Source organism: Macaca thibetana, chromosome 15 (genome assembly GCF_024542745.1).
Source record: "Macaca thibetana thibetana isolate TM-01 chromosome 15, ASM2454274v1, whole genome shotgun sequence".
Lineage (NCBI taxonomy): Eukaryota > Metazoa > Chordata > Mammalia > Primates > Cercopithecidae > Macaca > Macaca thibetana.
The window spans coordinates 13,283,579-13,305,033 of record NC_065592.1 but is presented as its reverse complement, the minus strand read 5'-3'; the positions used below and the strand labels follow the sequence as shown (position 1 = coordinate 13,305,033).

General features: G+C 40.8%; 1 protein-coding gene across 12 annotated transcripts in view; it reads left to right on the top strand.

The window, feature by feature from the left end:
- The window catches only part of GAPVD1 (GTPase activating protein and VPS9 domains 1), a 110,657-nt gene that overhangs the window by 68,772 nt on the left and 20,430 nt on the right, over positions 1-21,455 (top strand). For 7 of the 12 annotated variants that reach the window (XM_050760540.1, XM_050760539.1, XM_050760542.1 and 4 more), the window contains 8 exons: positions 2,520-2,693; positions 5,225-5,365; positions 7,088-7,222; positions 7,671-7,790; positions 12,191-12,268; positions 12,399-12,769; positions 16,982-17,069; positions 18,024-18,104. In XM_050760540.1, the coding sequence (XP_050616497.1) occupies positions 2,520-2,693; positions 5,225-5,365; positions 7,088-7,222; positions 7,671-7,790; positions 12,191-12,268; positions 12,399-12,769; positions 16,982-17,069; positions 18,024-18,104 (1,188 nt within the window). Of the gene's footprint in view, positions 1-2,519; positions 2,694-5,224; positions 5,366-7,087; positions 7,223-7,670; positions 7,791-12,190; positions 12,269-12,398; positions 12,770-16,981; positions 17,070-18,023; positions 18,105-21,455 lie in introns of those variants that run through there. The other 5 variants (XM_050760545.1, XM_050760546.1, XM_050760544.1 and 2 more) reach the window with 2 other exon arrangements.

The following is a 21,455-nucleotide window of genomic DNA, read 5'->3' as shown; positions in this document are numbered from 1 at the left end:
TACACAATTGATTTAAAGTATCATGAATGTATTTTGGCAGTTCTGAGTGAGAGATACATATGGTTGAAAGTATAGGGAAAGCTGCCAGGCACGGTGGCTCATGCCTGTAATCCCAGCACTTTGGGAGGCCAAGGTGGGTGGATCACCTGAGATTGGGAGTTCAAGACCAGCCTGACCAACATGGAGAAACCCCATCTCTACTAAAAATACAAAATTAGCCGGAGTGGTGGTGCATGCCTGTAATCCCAGCTACTCAGGAGACTGAGGCAGGAGAATCACTTGAACCTGGGAGGCAGAGGTTGCGGTGAGCCAAGATGATGCCATTGCACTCCAGCCTAGGCAAAAAGAGCGAAACTGTCTCAAAAAAAAAAAAAGAAAGAAAGTATAGGGAAAGCTTATTGGAAGAAAAATATTAGCCTTAAGGGCTGGCTGGCATTGCCTTGGCAGGAGTTGGAGATAGGTCATTCTAGGTGAAGGACAAGTATAAGCAAGTCAAAGAGGTGGGAAGCCATAGTACTTATTCAGGTATCAGTTAGGGAAATAGAGTGAGGTAAGGATTAAAGAGTAGGTGGATCCCTGTTGTCGAAAGAAGGATGTCAGTATTTTAGTAGTAAGCTGGAAGCCACTGAAGGCTTTTGGTTCAGTGAGGATGAGGAAGTGAGGTGCCTTAGGAAGATGAAGTTGAAAGAGTTTTTTGGATTTGTTCATTTAAGATGATACCCTTGGCCAGGTACAGTGGCTCATACCTGTAATCCCAGTGCTTTGGGAGGCTGGGCAGGCAGATCACTTGAGGTCAGGAATTTGAGACTGGCCTGGCCAACATAGTGAAACCTCATCTCTACTAAAAATACAAAAATTAGCCGGGCGAGGTGGCGAGCACCTGTAATCCCACCTACTCAGAAGGCTGAGGCACGAGAATCGCTTGAACCTGGGAGGCAGGGGTTGCAGTGAGCTGAGTTCGCACCACTGCTCTCCAGCCTGGGCGACAGAGCAAGACTCTGACTGAAAAAAAAAAAGATGGGGCCGGGCACGGTGGCTCAAGCCTGTAATCCCAGCACTTTGGGAGGCCAAGACGGGCGGATCACGAGGTCAGGAGATCGAGACCATCCTGGCTAACACGGTGAAACCCCGTCTCTACTAAAAAATACAAAAAAATAGCCGGGCAAAGTGGTGGGCGCCTGTAGTCCCAGCTACTTGGGAGGCTGAGGCAGGAGAATGGCGTGTACCCGGGAGGCGGAGCTTGCAGTGAGCTGAGATCCGGCCACTGCACTCCAGCCTGGGCGACAGAGCATGACTCCGTCTCAAAAAAAATAAATAAATAAAAATAAAAGATGGGCTGGGCGCGGTGGCTCACCCCTGTAATCCCAGCACTTTGGGAGGCCAGGACGGGCGGATCATGAGGTCAGGAGATCGAGACCATCCTGGCTAACACAGTGAAACCCCGTCTCTACTAAAAATACAAAAAATTAGCTGGGCGTGTTGATGGGCGCCTGTAGTCCCAGCTACTCGGGAGGCTGAGGCAGGAGAATGGCATGAACCTGGGAGGCAGAGCTTGCAGTGAGCCGAGATCACGCCACAACACTCCAGCCTGGGTGACAGAGTGAGACTCCATCTCAAAAAAAAAAAAAAAAAAAAAAAAAAGGTGATGCCCTCAACTAGGTTTCAGACAGTGATTCTTAGGCTTTAGTATGCATGAGAATTACCTGGTTAGCTTTTTAAAAATTACATTTCCCAAGTCTTACTTCTAGAGAAGAAGTCAAGTTTTAGAAAGAAAAAGAGTATTATCATTGGAGTGTGTGTGACTTGAAAAAAGTAATGCTGTATTTTACTGGATTGGTTTATCAGTGTATCAATTAGGATTAAGTTTGTTGCACACAGCAGAGAAAACTCAAATAATAAAGTAGTACCTCCTTATCCATGGTTTCACCTTCCATGGCTTCAGTTACCCACGGGCACACTTGGTACAAAAATATTAAATGGAAAATTCCAGAAATAATTCATAAGTTTTAAATTGTGTGCCATTCTGAGTAATGTGATGAAATCTCACACAGTTTCACTTACCGCATCCAGGATATGAATCATTTCTTAGTTCAGTGTATCCATATATACACTACCTATTAGTCACTGCTTATCAGATCAAAAAAGCATGGAATATATAGGATTTGGTACGATCCTCAGCTTCAGGCATCGACTGGAGGCCATTGCATAAGTGGAGGAGGAACTTTCATATGAGCTTATGAAAGAAGTTGAACAAATATCACCTCTTTAGCAAGCTTTCTGGGAGATTCTGAGATAGGTGGTTGGCATATGCGAAATGCTAGATTAAGAAGTGAATTGATAGGCTGGATACGGTGGCTCACGCCTGTAATCCCAGCACTTTGGGAGGCCAAGGTGGGTGCATCACCTGAGATTGGGAGTTCGAGACCAGTCTGATCAACATGGAGATAAAATTCTTAAAGTTGATTAAAAAGTCATAGCTGTGCTACTGTTTTTAAAGTGCTTAATTTTGTTTTTGATAGCTACAACACAGGATAACCTTGATGATAAGCTAAGGAAGTTTGAAATTCGTGACATGATGGGATTAACAGATGATAGGGACATATCAGAAACAGTGAGTGAGACCTGGAGTACAGACGTCTTGGGGAGTGACTTTGACCCTAATATTGATGAAGATCGCTTGCAAGAAATTGCAGGTAACTGCCATTTAATGTCTCTGAAATATCACGGTTTAGTTATTCAGATCCACTGACCTTTCATGAGAGGGACCACCAGTGCCCTGACAAACCTTGTGTGTGTTAGCACCATCCGGGAAATTGTTATAACTGTATGGAACAAGACATTTGGGTACTTTTTTCTTTACTTAAATATAAGCAGTGTTTTTCCTTTCTACATTTAATCCCACCCCTTACCCATCCTCCTCCCCGCTGCCCCCTCCCCCCCCAAAAAAACAAGAAAAACCAGTGTTTTGAATTAGCTTCTGGTCAAGTGTTGTTTCCAGGGCATAGTATACGTTCTTAGTTTGTCTCTGATTAGTATATTATCCATTTGAAACCAAACACCTAACCTTAAGATGAAAATTCTTATAGATTATAGCCATAAAATCCTTTACAATAATATGATACTGCTGTTCTCTAAAAAAATGAATTCACTTCTGGAAGGGTTAATTCAGTTCCAAAGGGTAACCAGGTTTTTATTTTTCTTCTTTTTAAATTTTTATTTATTTTTAATAGAGACAGGATTTCGCTTTGTTACCCAGCTGGTCTTGAACTAGTGAGCTCAAGCGATCCTCCTGCCCTTTTTTTTTTAATGTGGAATTTATTCAGGTGCTATGTACATACACTAAAATTCACTCTTTTTTGGATACTGTTTTATGAGTTCTGAAAGATATATAGTCTTGTAACCCTTATCTTCATTTTGTTTTTAAATCATGGAAAACTTATTTATATATTTATTTATTTTTATTCAACTTTTATTTTAGGTTCAGGGGGTACATGTGCAGATTTGTTACGTGGGAAATTGTTACAGCAAATTGTATGTTGCTGGAGTTTGGTGCACAAATGATTTTGCCACCCAGGTAGTGAGCATAGTAACCAATAAGTTTTTGTGTGTTTTTTTTTTTTTTTAATTTGATATGGAGTCTCACTGTGTCGCCCAGGCTGGAGTGCAATGGTGCAATCTCAGCTCACTTCAACCTCTGCCTCCCTGGTGCAAGTGATTCTCCTGCCTCAGCCTCCCGAGTAGCTGGGACTACAGGTGCCCACCACTACACCCAGCTAATTTTTGTATTTTTAGTGGAGACGGGGTTTCACCATATTGGCCAGCCTGGTCTCGAACTCCTGACCTCAAGTGATCCACCTGCCTTGGCCTCCCAGAGTGCTGGGATTACGGTCATGAGCCATTGCTCCCGACCTAAATCGTGGAACATTTTAAACAAATACAAGAGACGATGGTATCATGAACCCAGTGTATCCATCACTCAGCTTCAGGAGTTAGACACACATGGCTAGCTTTGTTTCATCTGTTCTCTTACCCACTACCCTCTTCTCTCCCCTCATTATGTTTAGGCAGGTTCCAGACATTATTTTATTTGTAATTATTTTATGATATATCTTTAAAAGGTAACTTTTATTGGTAACTTTTTTGCAATTTTTTTCATGCCCTGAAGTAGAATTGTTCTTTTATTAGGTTTAATCAAAAGTAGTGAAGACTTTTGAACTTGAGTATTTTTAACACAGACGTATAATAATGTTTAATACTTTCAATTTGTATTTTTAAGTGGTGTAAATAGATGTCTTAGTTGGTTTTGCATTACTTTGTTCCAGATGCCAAAGTAGTATTGTTCTTGGCAGTTAGCTGTGTTTGCGCAGTAAGTTGTATTTGCAGTTAAGTGAGTGCTTTGAAGATGTGTATTTTCCTGTGAATATATTTTATTGCCCTGAATAGTGACTAATATACTGGAAGAAAAAATATATGGCCAGCCTAACATTCTGTGGTTAAACGCTCAATGTTTTTAATCCCTGTAGGGCTATAAATTTTAGAATAGTATTAAGGACCCCTGTAAAATTTGCTGAAAAATCAAAGCTAAAGCTGTTGAAATTACTTGACTGAATGATGTGTGTTTTCTCTGTGGAGAGTCAAAGGTGAACTGGAGGAAACTGGTGAAAAGGGTCTTGTGCCATTGTGACCAAAATAGGAACTTTGTATTTTTAGTGGTGTGCTTGATTGAAGTTATTCTTACCTTGACTTCTTTCTTGTAGGTAGAGAGGAGTTTGGTTTTTTTTTTTTGTTTTTTTTTGAGACAGAGTCCCAAAATGACACGGCCATTTTTATTTTTGAGACAGGGTCTCACTCCCATTGCCCAGGTTGGAGGGCAATGGCATGATCTCGGCTCACTGCAATCTCTGCACCCCCTGCAACCTCTGCCTCCCAGGTTCTTGTGCCTCAGCTTCCCAAGTAGCTGAGACTACAGGTGCATGCCACCACACCCGGCTAATTTTTGTATTTTTGGTAGAGACGGAGTTTCGCCACGTTGGCCAGGCTGGTCTTGAACTCCTGGCCACTCAAGTGATCTGCCTGCCTCAGCCTCCCAAAGTGCTGGGATTACAGGTGTGAGCCACCATGCCCAGCCAAGAGATTTTGTTAGCTTATGTTTGGCTTTTCTCCACTATCACTGCACTTTCCAACAGGATCTTTGTTAACCCTTTGCTTCCCACTGGTTATACAGGTGCTGCAGCAGAGAACATGTTAGGCAGTTTGCTGTGCCTCCCAGGTTCAGGGTCAGTGCTTCTTGACCCCTGCACTGGTTCTACCATATCAGAGACAACAAGTGAAGCTTGGAGTGTAGAGGTATTGCCAAGTGACTCAGGTTAGTATGCTGTCATTGTTTGCTTTTTCATTTACACAGAAGGTTTAATTAAATACAAGGTATCCCAACTTCTGTATTACATATATTTTGTCAAATATACTTTATTTTTTTTAAATGGAGACGGAGTCTTGGTCTGTCACCCAGGCTGGAGTGCAGTGGCGTGATCCCAACTTACTGCAACCTCTGCCTCTGGGTTCAAGTGATCTTCTCACCTCAGCCTCCTGAGTAGCTGGGATTACAGACGTGCCCCACCATGCATGTATTTTTGTATTTTTAGAGAGACGGGGTTTCACCATGTTGGCCAGGCTGGTCTCGAACTCCTGACCTCAGGTGATCTGCCCACCTCGGCCTCCCGAAGTGCTGGAATTACAGGCATAAGCCACTGCGCCTGGCCAATTATACATTTGACAAAGGTGAGGTGATCACATTGCTAAGAATGTCATATGGAAAATTAGTTTAGGGCATTTTCTGTCCATTAAGGGAAAATGCTCTGCTGGATAGCATAGACTGTGATGGCAGGTGCTTTCTGACTCTGCGTTCAGTTATTTTGAAAGCAATTTTCTGTAGCTTATCAGAGTTCCGTGTGAGTTATTGAATTTAGTATCTCCCACAAACTCATGACAGGATAAGAGTAGCAACACAGTTCAAACTGAGTGCTTGCCTGGTAAACACGTTTAGATTTATCACAGGGAAGAACTTGACTCTCTAAAACATGTTTAATGTGTTTTTGAAATACGTTGAAATTGAGACTCTGTAATCCTGAGGATTTTTTGTGCAGGCTATTATAAATGTATATAAAGTGTTCTGTACTTTGTCTTTTCATATGCATTGCATTTTTTTCTGATTATGAAGACACATCTTTGCCTTCAACTAAATGTCAACTACCAGAATGTAAATATAAGTTAACCATGTATCTGCATTGCATTCTGTTGATTTACTTGGTTCGATAATTGTTAAGTGATCATGATATGTGTTTTATAATGTCTTTTTCTTTCTTTTTTTTTTTTGAGACAGAGTCTCACTCTGTCGCCCAGGCTGGAGTGCAATGGTGCAATCACAGCTCACTGCAACCTCCGCCTCCTGGGTTCAAGTAATTCTCTTGCCTCAGCCTCCCAAGTAGCTGGGATTACAGGCACCTGCCACCACTCCCAGCTGATTTTTGCATTTTTAGTAGAGATGGTATTTCACCATGTTGGCCATGCTGGTCTCGAACTCTTGACCTCAGGTGATCTGCCTTCCTCGACCTCCCAAAGTGCTGAGATTACAGGCGTGAGCCACCACGACTAGCCTGTTTTATAATGTTAAAGCATTCAGATATGCTAGCCTTGTTTGAAGACTAGTTGGGGACAATAGGATTAGCTCACCAGCTGTTGAGTATTCATAGGAGTTACTTTTTAGGAAGTGGTTGATTTAATACCAAGCTATTCCATACTCTCTTGTCCAGTTCACGTGTTAACCAATAGCATACTCTGTGACATTAGTGATCTAGAAACCACGTTTTCATCTGGGCACAATGAACTGGCTTATATTGGGATGAAAATCACAACTTTGACTTCTTTAACACTTAATCTAAATAGCATTGTTAACTATCCCAGACTTAGACATATATTTGCACTGATTTCATTCATGCCCTGGTAGCTTTGTTTATCTGAGTCACAAAAGCTCAAATTGTGGTGTGCTAACAGAATCACAAATGTAACACACCTCTTATCTTCTATTTAGAGGCCCCAGACCTAAAGCAGGAGGAGCGTCTACAAGAACTGGAGAGCTGTTCTGGACTGGGTAGCACATCTGATGATACGGATGTCAGGGAGGTCAGTTCCCGCCCCAGCACACCAGGCCTCAGTGTTGTGTCCGGTATGTCTGTCTTGTTTTAAGGAGTAGGGGTTTGAAGGTGTTCACCCCTATCCCCTCCCATTTATAAAGTTGATACAAAGAGATATGTTTTATTTAAGAGCTGAGTAATTTCCAGGAAACAAACTTATTTCCGTTGCACCTGAAATCTTTGAGAACTTAATGTGTGGCTTTATGGAGCCTGTTGAAGTAATTGGCAGACAGTCTCTCTACAACTGTTTCTGTTCTTAGTAGCCTGTCCTACTTTAGAATTGTATGATTCTGATTATGTTGTGTAAAGCAAGGTAAGTATATTTAAGCAGTAGTACCATAAAGGGTATAATACTAAACTCACATGTATAGAACTGTGACACAAAATTCGAGAATGTTTCAGTTTCTCCAAATTTCATATACTTTTTGTGTGGTTATTTTGTTCTTCTTCCTGTTTATTTTTTACTATTGTTTTTTAAAGGCATAAGTGCAACCTCTGAGGATATTCCCAATAAGATTGAAGACTTGAGATCTGAGTGCAGCTCTGATTTTGGGGGTAAAGATTCTGTCACTAGTCCAGACATGGATGAAATAACTCATGGTAAGAGGGGGAAATAAGAATGACTTAAAAAATGACCACATTCGTGGTTGAAACTGGCATTGTGACAAATTGCTGGTGACTGCATCTATTGGTATAGCACTTTGGGACATACTTTGTCAATATCTATTTAAGGCCTTAAATGTTCACATTCTAAATTTAGTCAGGTTAGTTCCACTTCTAGGTATCAGTCATAATGAAAAAATTCCATATATAGAGAAAGTCCTTGGCACAAAGATGTTCTTTATAACGTTTTGTGTTGGCAGAAAATTAGAAATAACTTAAAAATTGAAGAAAATGGAATGGCTAAATAATTTTGATATAACCGCGTATTAGAATTTATGTAGCTATTTTAAAATGCATTAAGGAATATGAAATGACTTAGAGAAAAACCTAGAACATACTACATGGAATTTATTTTGTAGAATTTTACATACAAAATAATAAAACTTTTTTTTTTTTTTTGAGACAGAGTCTTTTGCTGTCACCCAGGCTGAAGTGCAGTGGCACGATCTCGGCTCACTGCACCTCTGCCTTCTGGGTCTCCTGGGTTCAAGCTATCCTCCTGCCTCAGCCTCCCCAGTAGCTTGGATTACAGGCACCCACCAGTACACCCAGCTAATTTTTGTATTTTTAGTAGAGACGGGTTTCACCACATTGGCCAGGTTGGTCTTGAACTCCTGACCTCATGATCCACTCGCCTGAACCTCCCAAACTGCTGGGAGTACAGGCGTGAGCCACCATGCCTGGCCAGTAAAACATTTTTTAAAAACCTATGCATGAAGTAAGTACTGGAAATACCAAAATGCTAGCAGTGGTTTTATATATTGGATGGTAGGTTTTGAGGTACCTTTTCTTTTCTTTTTTTTTTTTGAAACAGAGTTTTGCTGTTGTTGCCCAGGCTGGAGTGCAATGGCGCAATCTCAGCTCACCGCAACCTCTGTCTCCCAAGTTCAAATGATTCTCCTGCATCAGTCTCCTGAGTTGCTGGGATTACAGGCATGCACCACCACGCCCGGCTAATTTTGTATTTTTAGTAGAGACGGGGTTTTGCCATGTTAGTCAGTCTGGTCTCGGACTCCCAACCTCAAGTGATCTGCCTGCCTTAGCCTCCCAAAGTGCTGGGATTACAGGCGTGAGCCACTAGGCCCAGCGAGGTACTTTTTCTATTTTTACAATTTTTTTTGTTCTAAACCAGGGTTTTTTAACCTTAACACTATTGACATTTTGGGCTGGGAAATTCTTTGTTGTGGGGGCCTGTCCTGTGCATTTTAGGATGTTTAAGCATCTCTGGCCCCTACCCATAGCATATACCCTATACCCCCTGGGGTTGCAGCAACCAAAAATGTCTCCAGACTTTGCCAAATGATCTCTTGGGGGGCAAGATAGCCACAAATCAAGAACCACTGTTCTAAACCAGCAGTCTCAAAGTATGGTCTCCATGGACCACTGAGGTCCTAAAACCCTTTGAGGGAGGAGGGTAGATGAAGTCATAACTGTTTTCAGAAAAATCAAAGTTATTGTCCATTTTCATTGTGTCAACATTTGTACTTATGATGCATAGGCAAAGTGGATAAAATTTGCTGGGGCCCTAGCAGGATGCAAGGGCACCACATTGTATTCTTCACTCACAGTTTAAAAAAAAAAAAAAAAAAAAAAAAAAAAGTTTTACTTAGGAATGTCTTTGATGAAGGAATAAAAATTACTTAATCACATCTCAACCCTTGAGCATACACCTTTTTAATATTCTGTGTGAAGAAATGGGAAACACCCATATTGCATTTTTATCACATTCTGAGATATGATGAGATGTCTCAAGAAGCACTTATGTGATTATTTGAGTTGTTAGCTGAACTAGCCAATGTTTCCACTTATTTTTATTTGATTTTTCATGAAATATCATTTGTACTTGAAAGAATGACAGAATAACTGGATTTCTTAGGAATACGTAGTTGGGTATTTGGCAGACATCTCAAAAATTAACAGAGTATGACCAGGCACGTTGGCTCACACCTGTAATCACAGCACTTTTGGAGGCTGAGGCTGGAGGATTCCTTGATCCCAGAAGTTCAACACCATCCTGGGCAACATAGTGAGACCCCGTCTGTACAAAAATAAAAAAATAAAAAATTAGCCAGATGTGGTGGCGCATGCCTGTGGTCTCATCTTTAAAGAAATAAAAAATTTTTAAAAATTAACAAAATGATCCTGTTACTTAAAGACAAGCAACTAATAGAGTTTGTTGCCAGTGATGAAATTCAAACTTTCAGACAAAAATTAGAATTTTGGAAACGTGTGTCTACCTGCATGAGTTTGACAACTTCCTGTTGTTTTTAAAGACTTTTCTGGTGAGATTTGTGGTGATATGAAAAATGTGAATTTAACAGAGGACAAAAAGTTCATTGATTTGGTTTCAAATTCTACCTTGTAGCTATCCTTTAAAAAACTTTACTTCTCAAGATGTGGTAGAGTAGCAAAGAATAATATCCACAATTTTCTGAAAAGGCTACTAACATATTGTTCCTCTTCCAACTACATGTCCGTGTGAGGCCAGATTTTCTTTATATACTTCAGCCAAAACAACGTTTTCAGCACATTGAAGCAGAAGCAGACATGAGAATCCAGCTGTGTTCTAAGCTGTACATTAAAGATACTTGCAAAAAATGTTGAAGTGTCATTCTTTTCATTTTTTATTTTGGAAAATAATAGTTATTTTTAATCTTTTTTAAAAAAGGCTTTTTTGTGTTACCATTAAATTTTTTTCTTTTTTTAAAAAAATGGGGCTGGGCACAGTGGCTCATGCCTGTAATCTCAGCACTTTGGGAGGCCGAGGCAGGCGGATCACGAGGTCAGGAGATCAAGACCATCCTGGCCAACATGGTGAAACCCTGTCTCTACTACAAATACAAAAAATTAGCCGGGTGTCGTGGCGTGTGCCTGTAATGCCATCTGCTCGGCAGGCTGAGGCAGGAGAATCGCTTGAACCCAAGAGGTGGAGGTTGCAGTGAACTGAGATCACACCACTGCACTCCGGCCTGGCGACAGAGCGAGACTTCGTCTCAAAAAAACAAAAAAAATGGACAGCCTCCCAAACCAGAGTCGGTTCAGAGAGACTCCCATGTATTGCCATTTAATAGGTATGTTTAAATGAATTAATAAATATTAAAACCTCAGTTTTAATTTCTAATATAGAATTTCAATAGATATAACCACTATAAACAAAAGCTCTTAGGGTCAGTAATTTTTTAAGTTGTAAAGATGTCTTGGCCAGGCATGGTATCTCGTGCTTGTACTCCCAACACTTTGAGAGGCGGAGGCAGGAGGAGTGCTTGAGCCTAAGAGTTCAAGACCAGCCTGGGCAACATGGTGAGACCCTGTCTCTACAAAAAATAACGTAAAAATTAGCTGGGTATGGTGCTGTAGGCCTGTGCTCACAGCTATTTGGGAGGCTAAGGCAAGAGGATCACTGAAACCCAAGAGGTTGAGGCTGCAGTGAGCTGTTTGCACTACTGCACTCCAACCAGGGTGACAGAGTGAGACCCTGTCTCTAAAAAAAAAAAAAAAAAAAAAGTCCTGAGACCAAAATTTGAGAACTGCTGTTTTAGGCTATCTTTTATAATAATCTACCTATAGAACAAAAGTAAAAATCAAAAGACATAATAGTACTCTCATTCATTATGGAAAGATAGCTTCAGACAAAAAAAAAAAAATAGCTTCAGACTAAAAACATTTAGATTAATAGTTTCTTTTTTATGTTTGAAATTTCCATCCTCCACATACTTCTCTGTTTTAAAGTTATTTGCTGAGAGCAGTGTTAGAACTTCAAGATTTACAGCCTTTTATTTATACCCTGTCTGTACATAGTATTACCCCTATGTTTATATTTTATTTATTTTTTAATTTTTAGTTCTTGTAAATTTTTGTAGAGTCAAGGTCTCACCATCTTGCCCAGACTGGTCTTGAACTCCTGGGCTCAAGTGGTCCTCCCTCCTTGGCCTCCCAAACCACTGGGATTATAGGCATGAGCCCCTACACCTGGCCTTCCCCCTGTGTTTTCAGGTGAGGGGAAGGCGAGGCTCGGGGAAGCTGTGACATTCTGAAAACATGGATAGTTTAGGTCTTCTGGCTTTGTTCTCTTTGCATGAACCATACTAGCATTTGGCCATTAGAAGTAAAGATGCCAGACCAGTTAAATGTAAAGAAAATCTGTGTATGAAGATACTAATAAAAACAGAAAATAAATTGAAAGTAATCATTATTTGATTTTTTTTTTCCTCATATGCCTCTCAAGTTCTAATGGATCAAAAAAGGAACCATCAGAGAATACTTAGAACCCTTTAAACTGTGTTGAGACCATTTGTCCTAAGTTGTGGCTTGGTCTCACTGTTTCCTTCCTGTTTTAGGTGCCCACCAGCTGACCTCTCCTCCTTCTCAATCAGAGTCTCTGCTGGCCATGTTTGATCCACTGTCTTCACATGAAGGTAAACCAGTGAAATGAACTTTTTCACTCATGTCATAGACAGGAGGAGGAAACCAAACCCCCTTGTTAATGCCTTTGTTAGAGAAGTTGTGTCTCAGTTACAAAACTTTTTTTTTTTCCCTGTGTTGCAGGGGCTTCTGCTGTGGTAAGGCCAAAGGTTCACTATGCTAGGCCATCGCATCCACCACCAGATCCCCCAATCCTGGAAGGAGCTGTGGGAGGAAATGAGGCCAGGTTGCCAAACTTTGGTTCCCATGTGTTAACTCCAGCTGAATTGGAGGCATTCAAGCAAAGGCATTCTTACCCTGAGAGACTAGTTCGAAGCAGGAGCTCTGATATAGTATCTTCTGTGCGGAGACCCATGAGTGACCCCAGCTGGAACCGGCGTCCAGGAAATGAAGAGCGAGAACTCCCTCCAGCTGCAGTCATTGGTGCTACTTCTTTGGTGGCTGCACCTCATTCATCATCTTCATCCCCGAGTAAGGACTCCTCAAGAGGAGAGGTATGGGACATAGGCCGTGAAGAATTGTGTTCTGCCTGCCTGGTTCTCTTGATGTCTGAAATTAACATGGAATATATAAATGTAGGATTACAGATAGAGAGTAGTGGCGATTAAAGATGATTTGTCAATCTAGTGTGCCCACAACCATAACCATTGGAAACCTATACAACTTTCGTTTTATAGTGATACTATCTTGCATTTTTGTGACACTTTTAGCTTCTCTCCAAGCAATTTTGTATCTGATTTTATTTAAGCCTTACAATATTCCTCTGAGATGTTAGATGAGGTTTTTTGTTTTTTTTTTTTTTTTTTGGTTTGTTTGTTTTTTTTTTTTTTTTGTGAGATGGAGTCACACTCTGTCACCTAGGCTGGAGTACAGTGGCGCAATCTTGGCTCACTGCCACCTCCACCTCCCGGGTTCAAACGATTCCTCTACCTCAGCCTCCTGAGTAGGTGGGACTACAGGCATGCGCCACCATGCCTGGCTAAATTTTTGTATTTTAGTAGAGACAGGGTTTTACCATGTTGGCCAGGATGGTCTCGATGTCCTGACCTCATGATCTGCCCACCTCGGCCTCCCAAAATGCTGGGATTACAGGCAAGAGCCACCATGCCCAGCCCCATGACTATTTTTTATTTTAAACAACTATAAAGTTACAAACAAGTTGGAAGTACAATAAAAGAACCCTTCCTTCCCATTTGAGAGCAAGTTGGCAGCATGATGCTCCAGTACCCCTAAACACTTCAGTGTAGGTTTCCTGCAAACAAGCAGATTCTCCTACACCTCATGGTACAACCATCAACTTCAGCAGATGAACATTGATACATTACTACCAGCTACTTATGACACCCCATTCATGTGTCCCCAGTTGTCCCAGTAAAATTTTTTTTTTTTTTTTGAGACGGGGTCTCGCTCTGTCACCCAGGCTGGAGTGCAGTGGCCGGATCTCAGCTCACTGCAAGCTCCGCCTCCCAGGTTCACGCCATTCTCCTGCCTCAGCCTCCCGAGTAGCTGGGACTACAGGCGCCCGCCACCTCGCCCGGCTAGTTTTTTGTAATTTTTTAGTAGAGACGGGGTTTCACCGGGTTAGCCAGGATGGTCTCGATCTCCTGACCTTGTGATCCACCCGTCTCGGCCTCCCAAAGTGCTGGGATTACAGGCTTGAGCCACCGCGCCCCGCCCCCAGTAACATTTTTTATAGTAAGAAGATTCTATTCAGAATCACAGACTGCTTTTAATTGTCATGCCTTTTTAGTCTCCTTCAGTCTAGAACAGTTCCTCATTTTTTTCCTGACTCATATGACCTGTACACTCTTGAAATTTACAGGCCATTTGTTTTCTAGAATGTTCGTCAGGTTAGGTTTGTTTGATGTTTTCTTGTGATTAGACTGAGGTTATTAATCTTTGGCAGGAATATCACTGAAATGACAGTTTTTTTCATTGCACCTTGTCAGGTAGCACAGTTTTAATTTGTCCCATTTCTACAGTGTTCATTTGGAGAATTTGAGGAAATGTTGTCTACCAGGCTTTGCCACTGTAAAGTTACTCTTTTCCCTTTATAATTAATAAGTGTTTTTGGGGAGAGGGTACATAAAAAACATGTAACTATCCTGTTCTCCATCAAATTTTTAACTTACCCACTTATTATATCTATGGTCTTATGGTTTTCTGTCTTTTAAAAAAATTTGTGTGTGTGCGTGTGTGTGTTTTGTTGTTTGTTTGTTTGTTTTAGATAGGGTCTTGTTCTATCACCCATGCTGGAGTGCAGTGGTGCCAACACTGCTCATTGCAGCCTTAACCTCGCAGGCTCAGGCAATCCTCCCACTTTGGCCTCCCAAGTAGCTGGGAGTATAGGCATGCACCACATGCCTGGCTAAATTTGTGTTTGTTTGTTTGTTTTTGTAGAGATGGGGACTGTGTTGCCCAGGTGCTTGTCTTGAACTCTTGGACTCAAGCAGTCCTCCCACCCCAGCCTCCCAAGTGTTGGGATTACAGGCATGAGCCACCCACAGTGCCTGGCTCAGTTTTCTGTCTTGGTTAGGGTTTGTCACTATTACTTATTTTGAAGCCCAGTTGTCCCTAATTAGGCCAGTGGGAGCCCCTTCAGGCTGGCTTCTGAGTTCTTTCAATGCACTGCTATTATTCTTTGAGCATATCTTTACTTTCTGGCAAAAGATGTTACAAGCGGATACTGTACTTTGTCCTAGTCAGCTCTTTCTTTAAGTACCCTTGTTTCTTTTAATGAAAAATGCAGGCCGGGCGTGGTGGCTCAAGCCTGTAATCCCAGCACTTTGGGAGGCCGAGACGGGTGGATCACGAGGTCAGGAGATCGAGACCATCCTGGCTAACACGGTGAAACCCCGTCTCTACTAAAAAATACAAAAAGCTAGCCAGGTGAGGTGGTGGGCGGGCGCCTGTAGTCCCAGCTGCTCAGGAGGCTGAGGCAGGAGAATGGCGTGAACCCGGGAGGCAGAGCTTGCAGTGAGCTGAGATCCGGCCACTGCACTCCAGCCTGGGCAACAGAGCGAGACTCCGTCTCAAAAAAAAAAAAAAAAAAAAAAAGGAAAAATGCTTTTTTGGAAATTGAGATCTGGATACAGTGTTCATTTGCTGTAGGGGTGTTGCTGCTCCCAGGACTACTCAGTGAATAGAGCTAGGGAGTGTGTGTTACACATGTTTACCTGTGTATTTTAATTATCTACCTTTCTCCATAAATAAGACCATGAACTTACACTGACACACTCAATTTTAGTCCAAACACAACAGAGTTTGTTTCATCTTTCTTCCTTTCCAAATTTGTAACTCCTTTCTCCAACAGTGAGATATCTGCTTTCACTATTCTTCATGTGCATATTTATTCCATCACCTCCCCTGTATGTATTCAATTTCTCATCCCCACTGTTAAATTAACTTTTCCCTGGCACAGATGCCCTCATCTCTCTGCTGGGGTTCTGATAATTCTTTATCCCAGGTATATAGATGAAAAATGGAAATTAAGTGATTTGTCCATGGTCACACGATAGGCTTTTAAAGGGATTACAGTCCCTGTCCTTTGGCATGTTTTTTTTTGTTTGTTTTTGTTTTGTTTTGTGAGATAGAATCTCACTCTGTCGCCCAGGCTGGAGTGCAGTGGTGCGATCTCGGCTCACCGTGACCTCTGCCTCCCGGGTTCAAGCAATTCTCCTGCCTCAGCCTCCCAAGTAGCTGGGATTACAGGCGAGCACCACCACACCTGGCTAATTTTTGTATTTTTAGTAGAGATGAGGTTTCACCATGTTGGCCAGACTGGTTTTGAGCTCCTGACCTCAGGTGATCCACCCACCTCGGCCTTCCAAAGTGCTGGGATTACAGGTGTGAGCCACTGTGCTCAGCCCCTTTGGCATGTTTTAATGATAACTTAGTATAATTTTGATCAAACCGTGAACTTTGAAGTTGCTTAGGTCTAGGTTTGAGTCTCAGCTGTGCCACATATAGGCTGTGTAGCTTTAAGGAAGAGATTGTTTTAGTCTCATATTTTTTTATCGATATAAAGGGCCTAATACAGGACCTATCTCTGAGGTTACTGTGAAGATTAAATGAGATGATACATGTCCTTACTATGCTCAGTATTTGGCACGTAGTACACACTTGGTTTTATTATTATTAATACTACTGCTACCATCTCTACTGCCCTTCTGGAGTTTATTTGTACTGCATTTACTTATTTCGTAAGTATTTATTGAGTGCCCAGTCTACACCGGGCTCTTATTAAGGCTTCAGTTTATTAACAGTAATGAGTAGTGCCTACCCTCAAGCGGATGACAGTGGTGCTTAAAAGGTAAACTACCTTGCTCCAGTAGTCAACCTACATGGCAATAGGAGTTGTGCCTTAAGGCAAACAAGACTGGCTTTCTTATTTCACAAACTTACTTAAATCCTTTTTAGCCTGAGCAACATAGTAAGACCCCGTATCTACAAAATAAAAACAAAACATTAGCTGGGCATGGTGGTGTGGACACCTGTGGTCCTAGCTACTTGGGAGTCTGATATGTGGAGGATTGCTTGAGCCAGGGAAGTCGAGGCTGCAGTGAGCTGTTATTGTGCTACTGCACTCCAGCCTGGGCGACAGAATGAGATCCTGTCTCAAAACAAAAACAAACAAAAAGAAATCCTTTTCTTAGTAATTTATCCTGCTATTCAACTCCAAATAAAGCCTCCAACTTTTTCTACAGACTGAAGAACGCAAAGATAGCGATGATGAGAAATCAGACAGAAACAGACCTTGGTGGAGAAAACGTTTTGTTTCAGCCATGCCTAAAGGTAATTTTATAAAATATTAGAACGCTGTCTTAGCAATAAGAAGCAAAGCCCCAGAATCTCTTTCAGAGAGCCAATATCTCAATTCCTCTGTAAGACTTGCTGGGCCTAAGTTTCTAGCCACTTTGAGGGTGTAGAAAATGGTTCCACTCAGATGAATGCTAAGGCAGAGCTTTAGAAACGTTCTTGTTCTTTGCAGGAAGTGGTAGTGGGCGTAAATGGAAGTCATGCCTGTCAGTATTATTTAAATATCATATACCGTTGAAGTTAAACATATAGAGGACTTTTAACATATATATTGCTATTAATTATTGCAGGAAAATGGGACACTATTGATAATTAAACATTGAAAATTCATCCTTTACATTCCTGGAATAAGTTGAAGCTTTTTATGTCTATGTTCATTGAGAATGTTTATACTGTAAATATCAGTGAGTGTTTGTTTTGGAAGGTAGCTGTATAAAATTGTTTACTTTTTTGGTGAACAGCCCGGCATCATTTGAGTTGGCAAAAGCATCTCTTCCTGAAAGAAGAGATCATCCAGGAGTAAAGCTAGAAACTTCTTCCAAAGGCCTCTTCTCAGCACGGTGGCACTCAGGAACTCTGGGGAGAGCTGCTTTCACGCCATACTCAAGCGCTTGAGAGGAGGAGAGAATGAAGCTAGGAGTTTTGAATGTGTTGTTTTTGAGCAGAGGTTAAGAGTCAGTGGTTTTGATTTTAGTCCCAATGGATTCCTGTTAAATTATTCTTCCTATGACAGATGACTCCAAAGCAGATTCTGAAAGCTCCTTTAAAAACCTTCATTACTATTTTAAGGACAATTATCAGTCAACACTTGGAATTTCTTAGCTTTTAAACTTTTCAGCCTCCTTTCACTTAGAAATGTTGGCCCACCAGTTAACTTCCGAGTAGTGCAGTATGTTATATGTCACACTACTGACTTTATTTAATTTCCAGCTCCTATACCATTTAGAAAGAAAGAAAAACAAGAAAAAGACAAAGATGATCTGGGGCCTGACAGATTCTCAACACTCACAGGTTTGTAGACCCATGGACTTCCTGGCTCCTTCATTCCCAGAGCACATATTTCATAACACTTTTTCTTGGGTGCCATAAGCGTTGCCTTTTTAGAAGAGTGTGTCTGTGTGTACAGTGGGGAGTATGTTCTTCATAGCTCTGTGGTTTCCAGTTGGTAGCCACAGTAAACCTCAGTGTGCTCTTCCTGCAGACTGCCACCACCATCATCATCCTCATTATCATAACTCCGTTTATGATGAGGCCCCTGATCCTGAGCCTCTAGGCATACCCTACAACTCGACATCTAGTGGGATGATGACACACAGTGCCTTTTAGGAAAGTGTGGTGACAGTTTTAGTGCTGTGCATGCTGTATCTTTGGATCATTGATTGAATAGTTTTCTTTAACATTGATCGTAGAATTCTACATTTATTTTCATCTACAGTTTGTTCTTGATTATTCAGGATCACAGTGAAATTCTGTTTTACCTAATCATTTCCTTTTTTGTGATAAAGTGTTTGTTCAAACAATATCATAAATGCCAACCATTATAATGAAAGTTTTAAAAACTTTACTAATTTTTTACAGCTTGAACCATTTTAACATTGCCATCTGACCCAAGGAAAATACAGCTGGGGGTTGGGTTTTTACCTGATTAAGCGTTTGTATTTCTGCAGCTGCTTTTTGGCACATTATGAATGAGCACCTTAAAAGGAGAGTTTGAGAGTAGTGTTAATGACCAGCCTTGGGTTTGATAGCTGTGTATTGTTTCCAGTGGCTATAGAGCATCTTGAGCAAATTTGTTCAACCCACGGACCGCAGACCACAGGCAGCCCAGGACAGCAGGACAGCTTTGATTGCGGCCCAACACAAATTCGTAAACTTTCTTAAAACAGTATGAGATTTGTGCAGGAACCCTTTTTTTGTTTGTTTGTTTTAGCTCATCAGCTATCATTAGTGTTAGTGTATTTTATGTGTGGCCCAAGACAATTCTCTTCTTCCATTGTGGCCCAGGGAAGCCAAAAGATTGAACACCCCTGGTCTAGAGGGAAGTTCATTTCTCACCTCTTTTTTTTTTTTCATTTTGAATTGTTTTTCTACTAAGTTAAAATGAAAAATTTTTTTCATTAAACAATTTTATTTAAAAATGAGATAGATAATAGGATAACATCCTCATCAAAGAGTTCAGCATTACAGGTAGAATCCCATTTTAATGCCTGTTATTCTAATGTTTAGTTCCATATATTTATATATATTTCCATATCCTAGCATGTAAGTCCTTGCTTTATTGGAAATGGTGATTTCCCCGGAAGAAAGGGTTTTGAACAGCAGGAGATGTGCTTACAGGCCACAGATCCCTGCTGAGAGCAGCCAAGCCTGTCCTGTTCAGTCAGGAAATACTTGTTGACCATGTGACTCATGCCAGGCACTGTGCTAAGTGTTGTGGGTATTAAGTCAAATCACACATGACTCTTCAGGACCTTCCAGTCTGATTGGGAAGAGTTGGAAAGACATTGTCCTTTTGGCAAAATATTTCTGTATCCTTACCACATGTTCCTAATATTAGAAGAACACCAGCATTTACAAAGTGAATTACTCTTAATGACATCTCATGTTTTTAAAATGTTGACTCAATAGTTTTGAAGAAGTTATAAATTATTGTTTGTTTGTTTGAAGGAGTTTTATTTACCCTCTTTAGGCAATATATTTTTCTTGGTTCTTGATATTGGAAATAGATCAATAGATTGGATATAGAAGTCAAGTAGAGTAGAATAAGTCTTTTTCATAAAGTAATTCATTTTCTTTGGCTGTGATTCAAGCAGGTTAGTTTCCTTACTGGTCCAGAAATTTCTATCCAGTCCTTATTAATGACTCATTGAAAGTTATCATTAAACCAATATAAAGATGTTATAGGAGGAAATTTCCTAGTAGTCTGTTCATAATTCTGTGACCCTAACTACTATTCTTTTCCTGTTATCTCCTAATCTTTTCCCATATTTATACATGGCTTTTTCTTGACTGAATTAGATTATGCATGTGACTTTGTATTCTTTTTTTAACCAAGTTATTTTATAAAACCTCTCCCAATTTCTACTAGACATAGTTGGGTTTTAAATCATTTTTATTAGCTATAAAATAATCGCTCATGGTTTTACTGCAGTGTAAACGTTTTCTTACATTGGCTATTTAAATTGTTCCCAATTTTTTATTATGAAATTAGTACTCACAATGCATTTATATGTATTGCATTTTTTGTTTGTTTTAATTATTCTCTGGGGGTAAAATTTTTAAGAACAGTGTTAATAGATATAAAGATTATAAGCAACATTGTGGCTCTCACTGTGTTTAGCCATAGTGTAGTGTATTGTCCCTTTTTCAGACCTCTCAACAGCACTCAAAAGTAATAACCAACTGAGTAAGGTGGTGCATGCCTATTATCCCAGCTCTTTTTGGGAAGCCAAAGTGAGAGATTGCTGAAGGCCAGGAATTCGAGGTTACATTGAACTATGTGCCACTGCACTCCAGCCTGGGTGACAGAGCAAGACCTTGTTTCTATTTAAAAAAAAAAAAAAAAAAAAGCAATAGCCAAAAAGGACTTCCCCTTCAAAACAAGATTCTGTAATGATAAATGCTTTATCAGTTTACATTTGGAGACAGATCAGATTTTATTAAGAATCTTTTATGAATTCAAATACTGTTATAGCAGAAATACTAAATTACTTTGGAAATCCTCTCTATATACAGTTGTCCTTCAGCATACTCAGGGAATTGGTTCCAGGACCCTTGCTCCCCACCTCATACCCTAATCTGTGCATACTTGAGTCCTGCAGCTGGCCCTGTGGAACCTGTGTATGTGAACAGTTGGCCTTCTCTGTATGCTTGTTTTGCAGCTCTCTGTGAAATGTAGTAGTTTCTTTTTCTTTTCTCTCTCTCTCTCTTTTTTTTTTTTTGAGACAGTGTCTTGCCCTGTTGCCCAGGATGGAGTATAGTGGCATGGCGTGATCTCGGCTCACTGTAATCTCTGCCTCCTAGGTTCAAGCGATTCTCCTGCCTCAGCCTCCCAAGTAACTGGGATTATAGGCATGTGCCACCACGCCCAGCTAATTTTTGTATTTTTAGTAGAGTTGGGGTTTCACCAAGTTGGCCAGGCTGGTCTCGAACTCCTGACCTCAGGTGATCTGCCTGCATTGGCCTCCAAAGTGCTAGGATTACAGGCGTGAGCCACCGTGCCCAGCCTAATACAGTATCTTCAATCTGCATTTGATTGCAAAAAACTGTATAAATGGACGTGTGCAGTTCAAACCCATGTTGTTCAAAGGTCAAGTGCAGTTTACTACAATTTTACGGAGACATGAAAACCATGTATTTGTT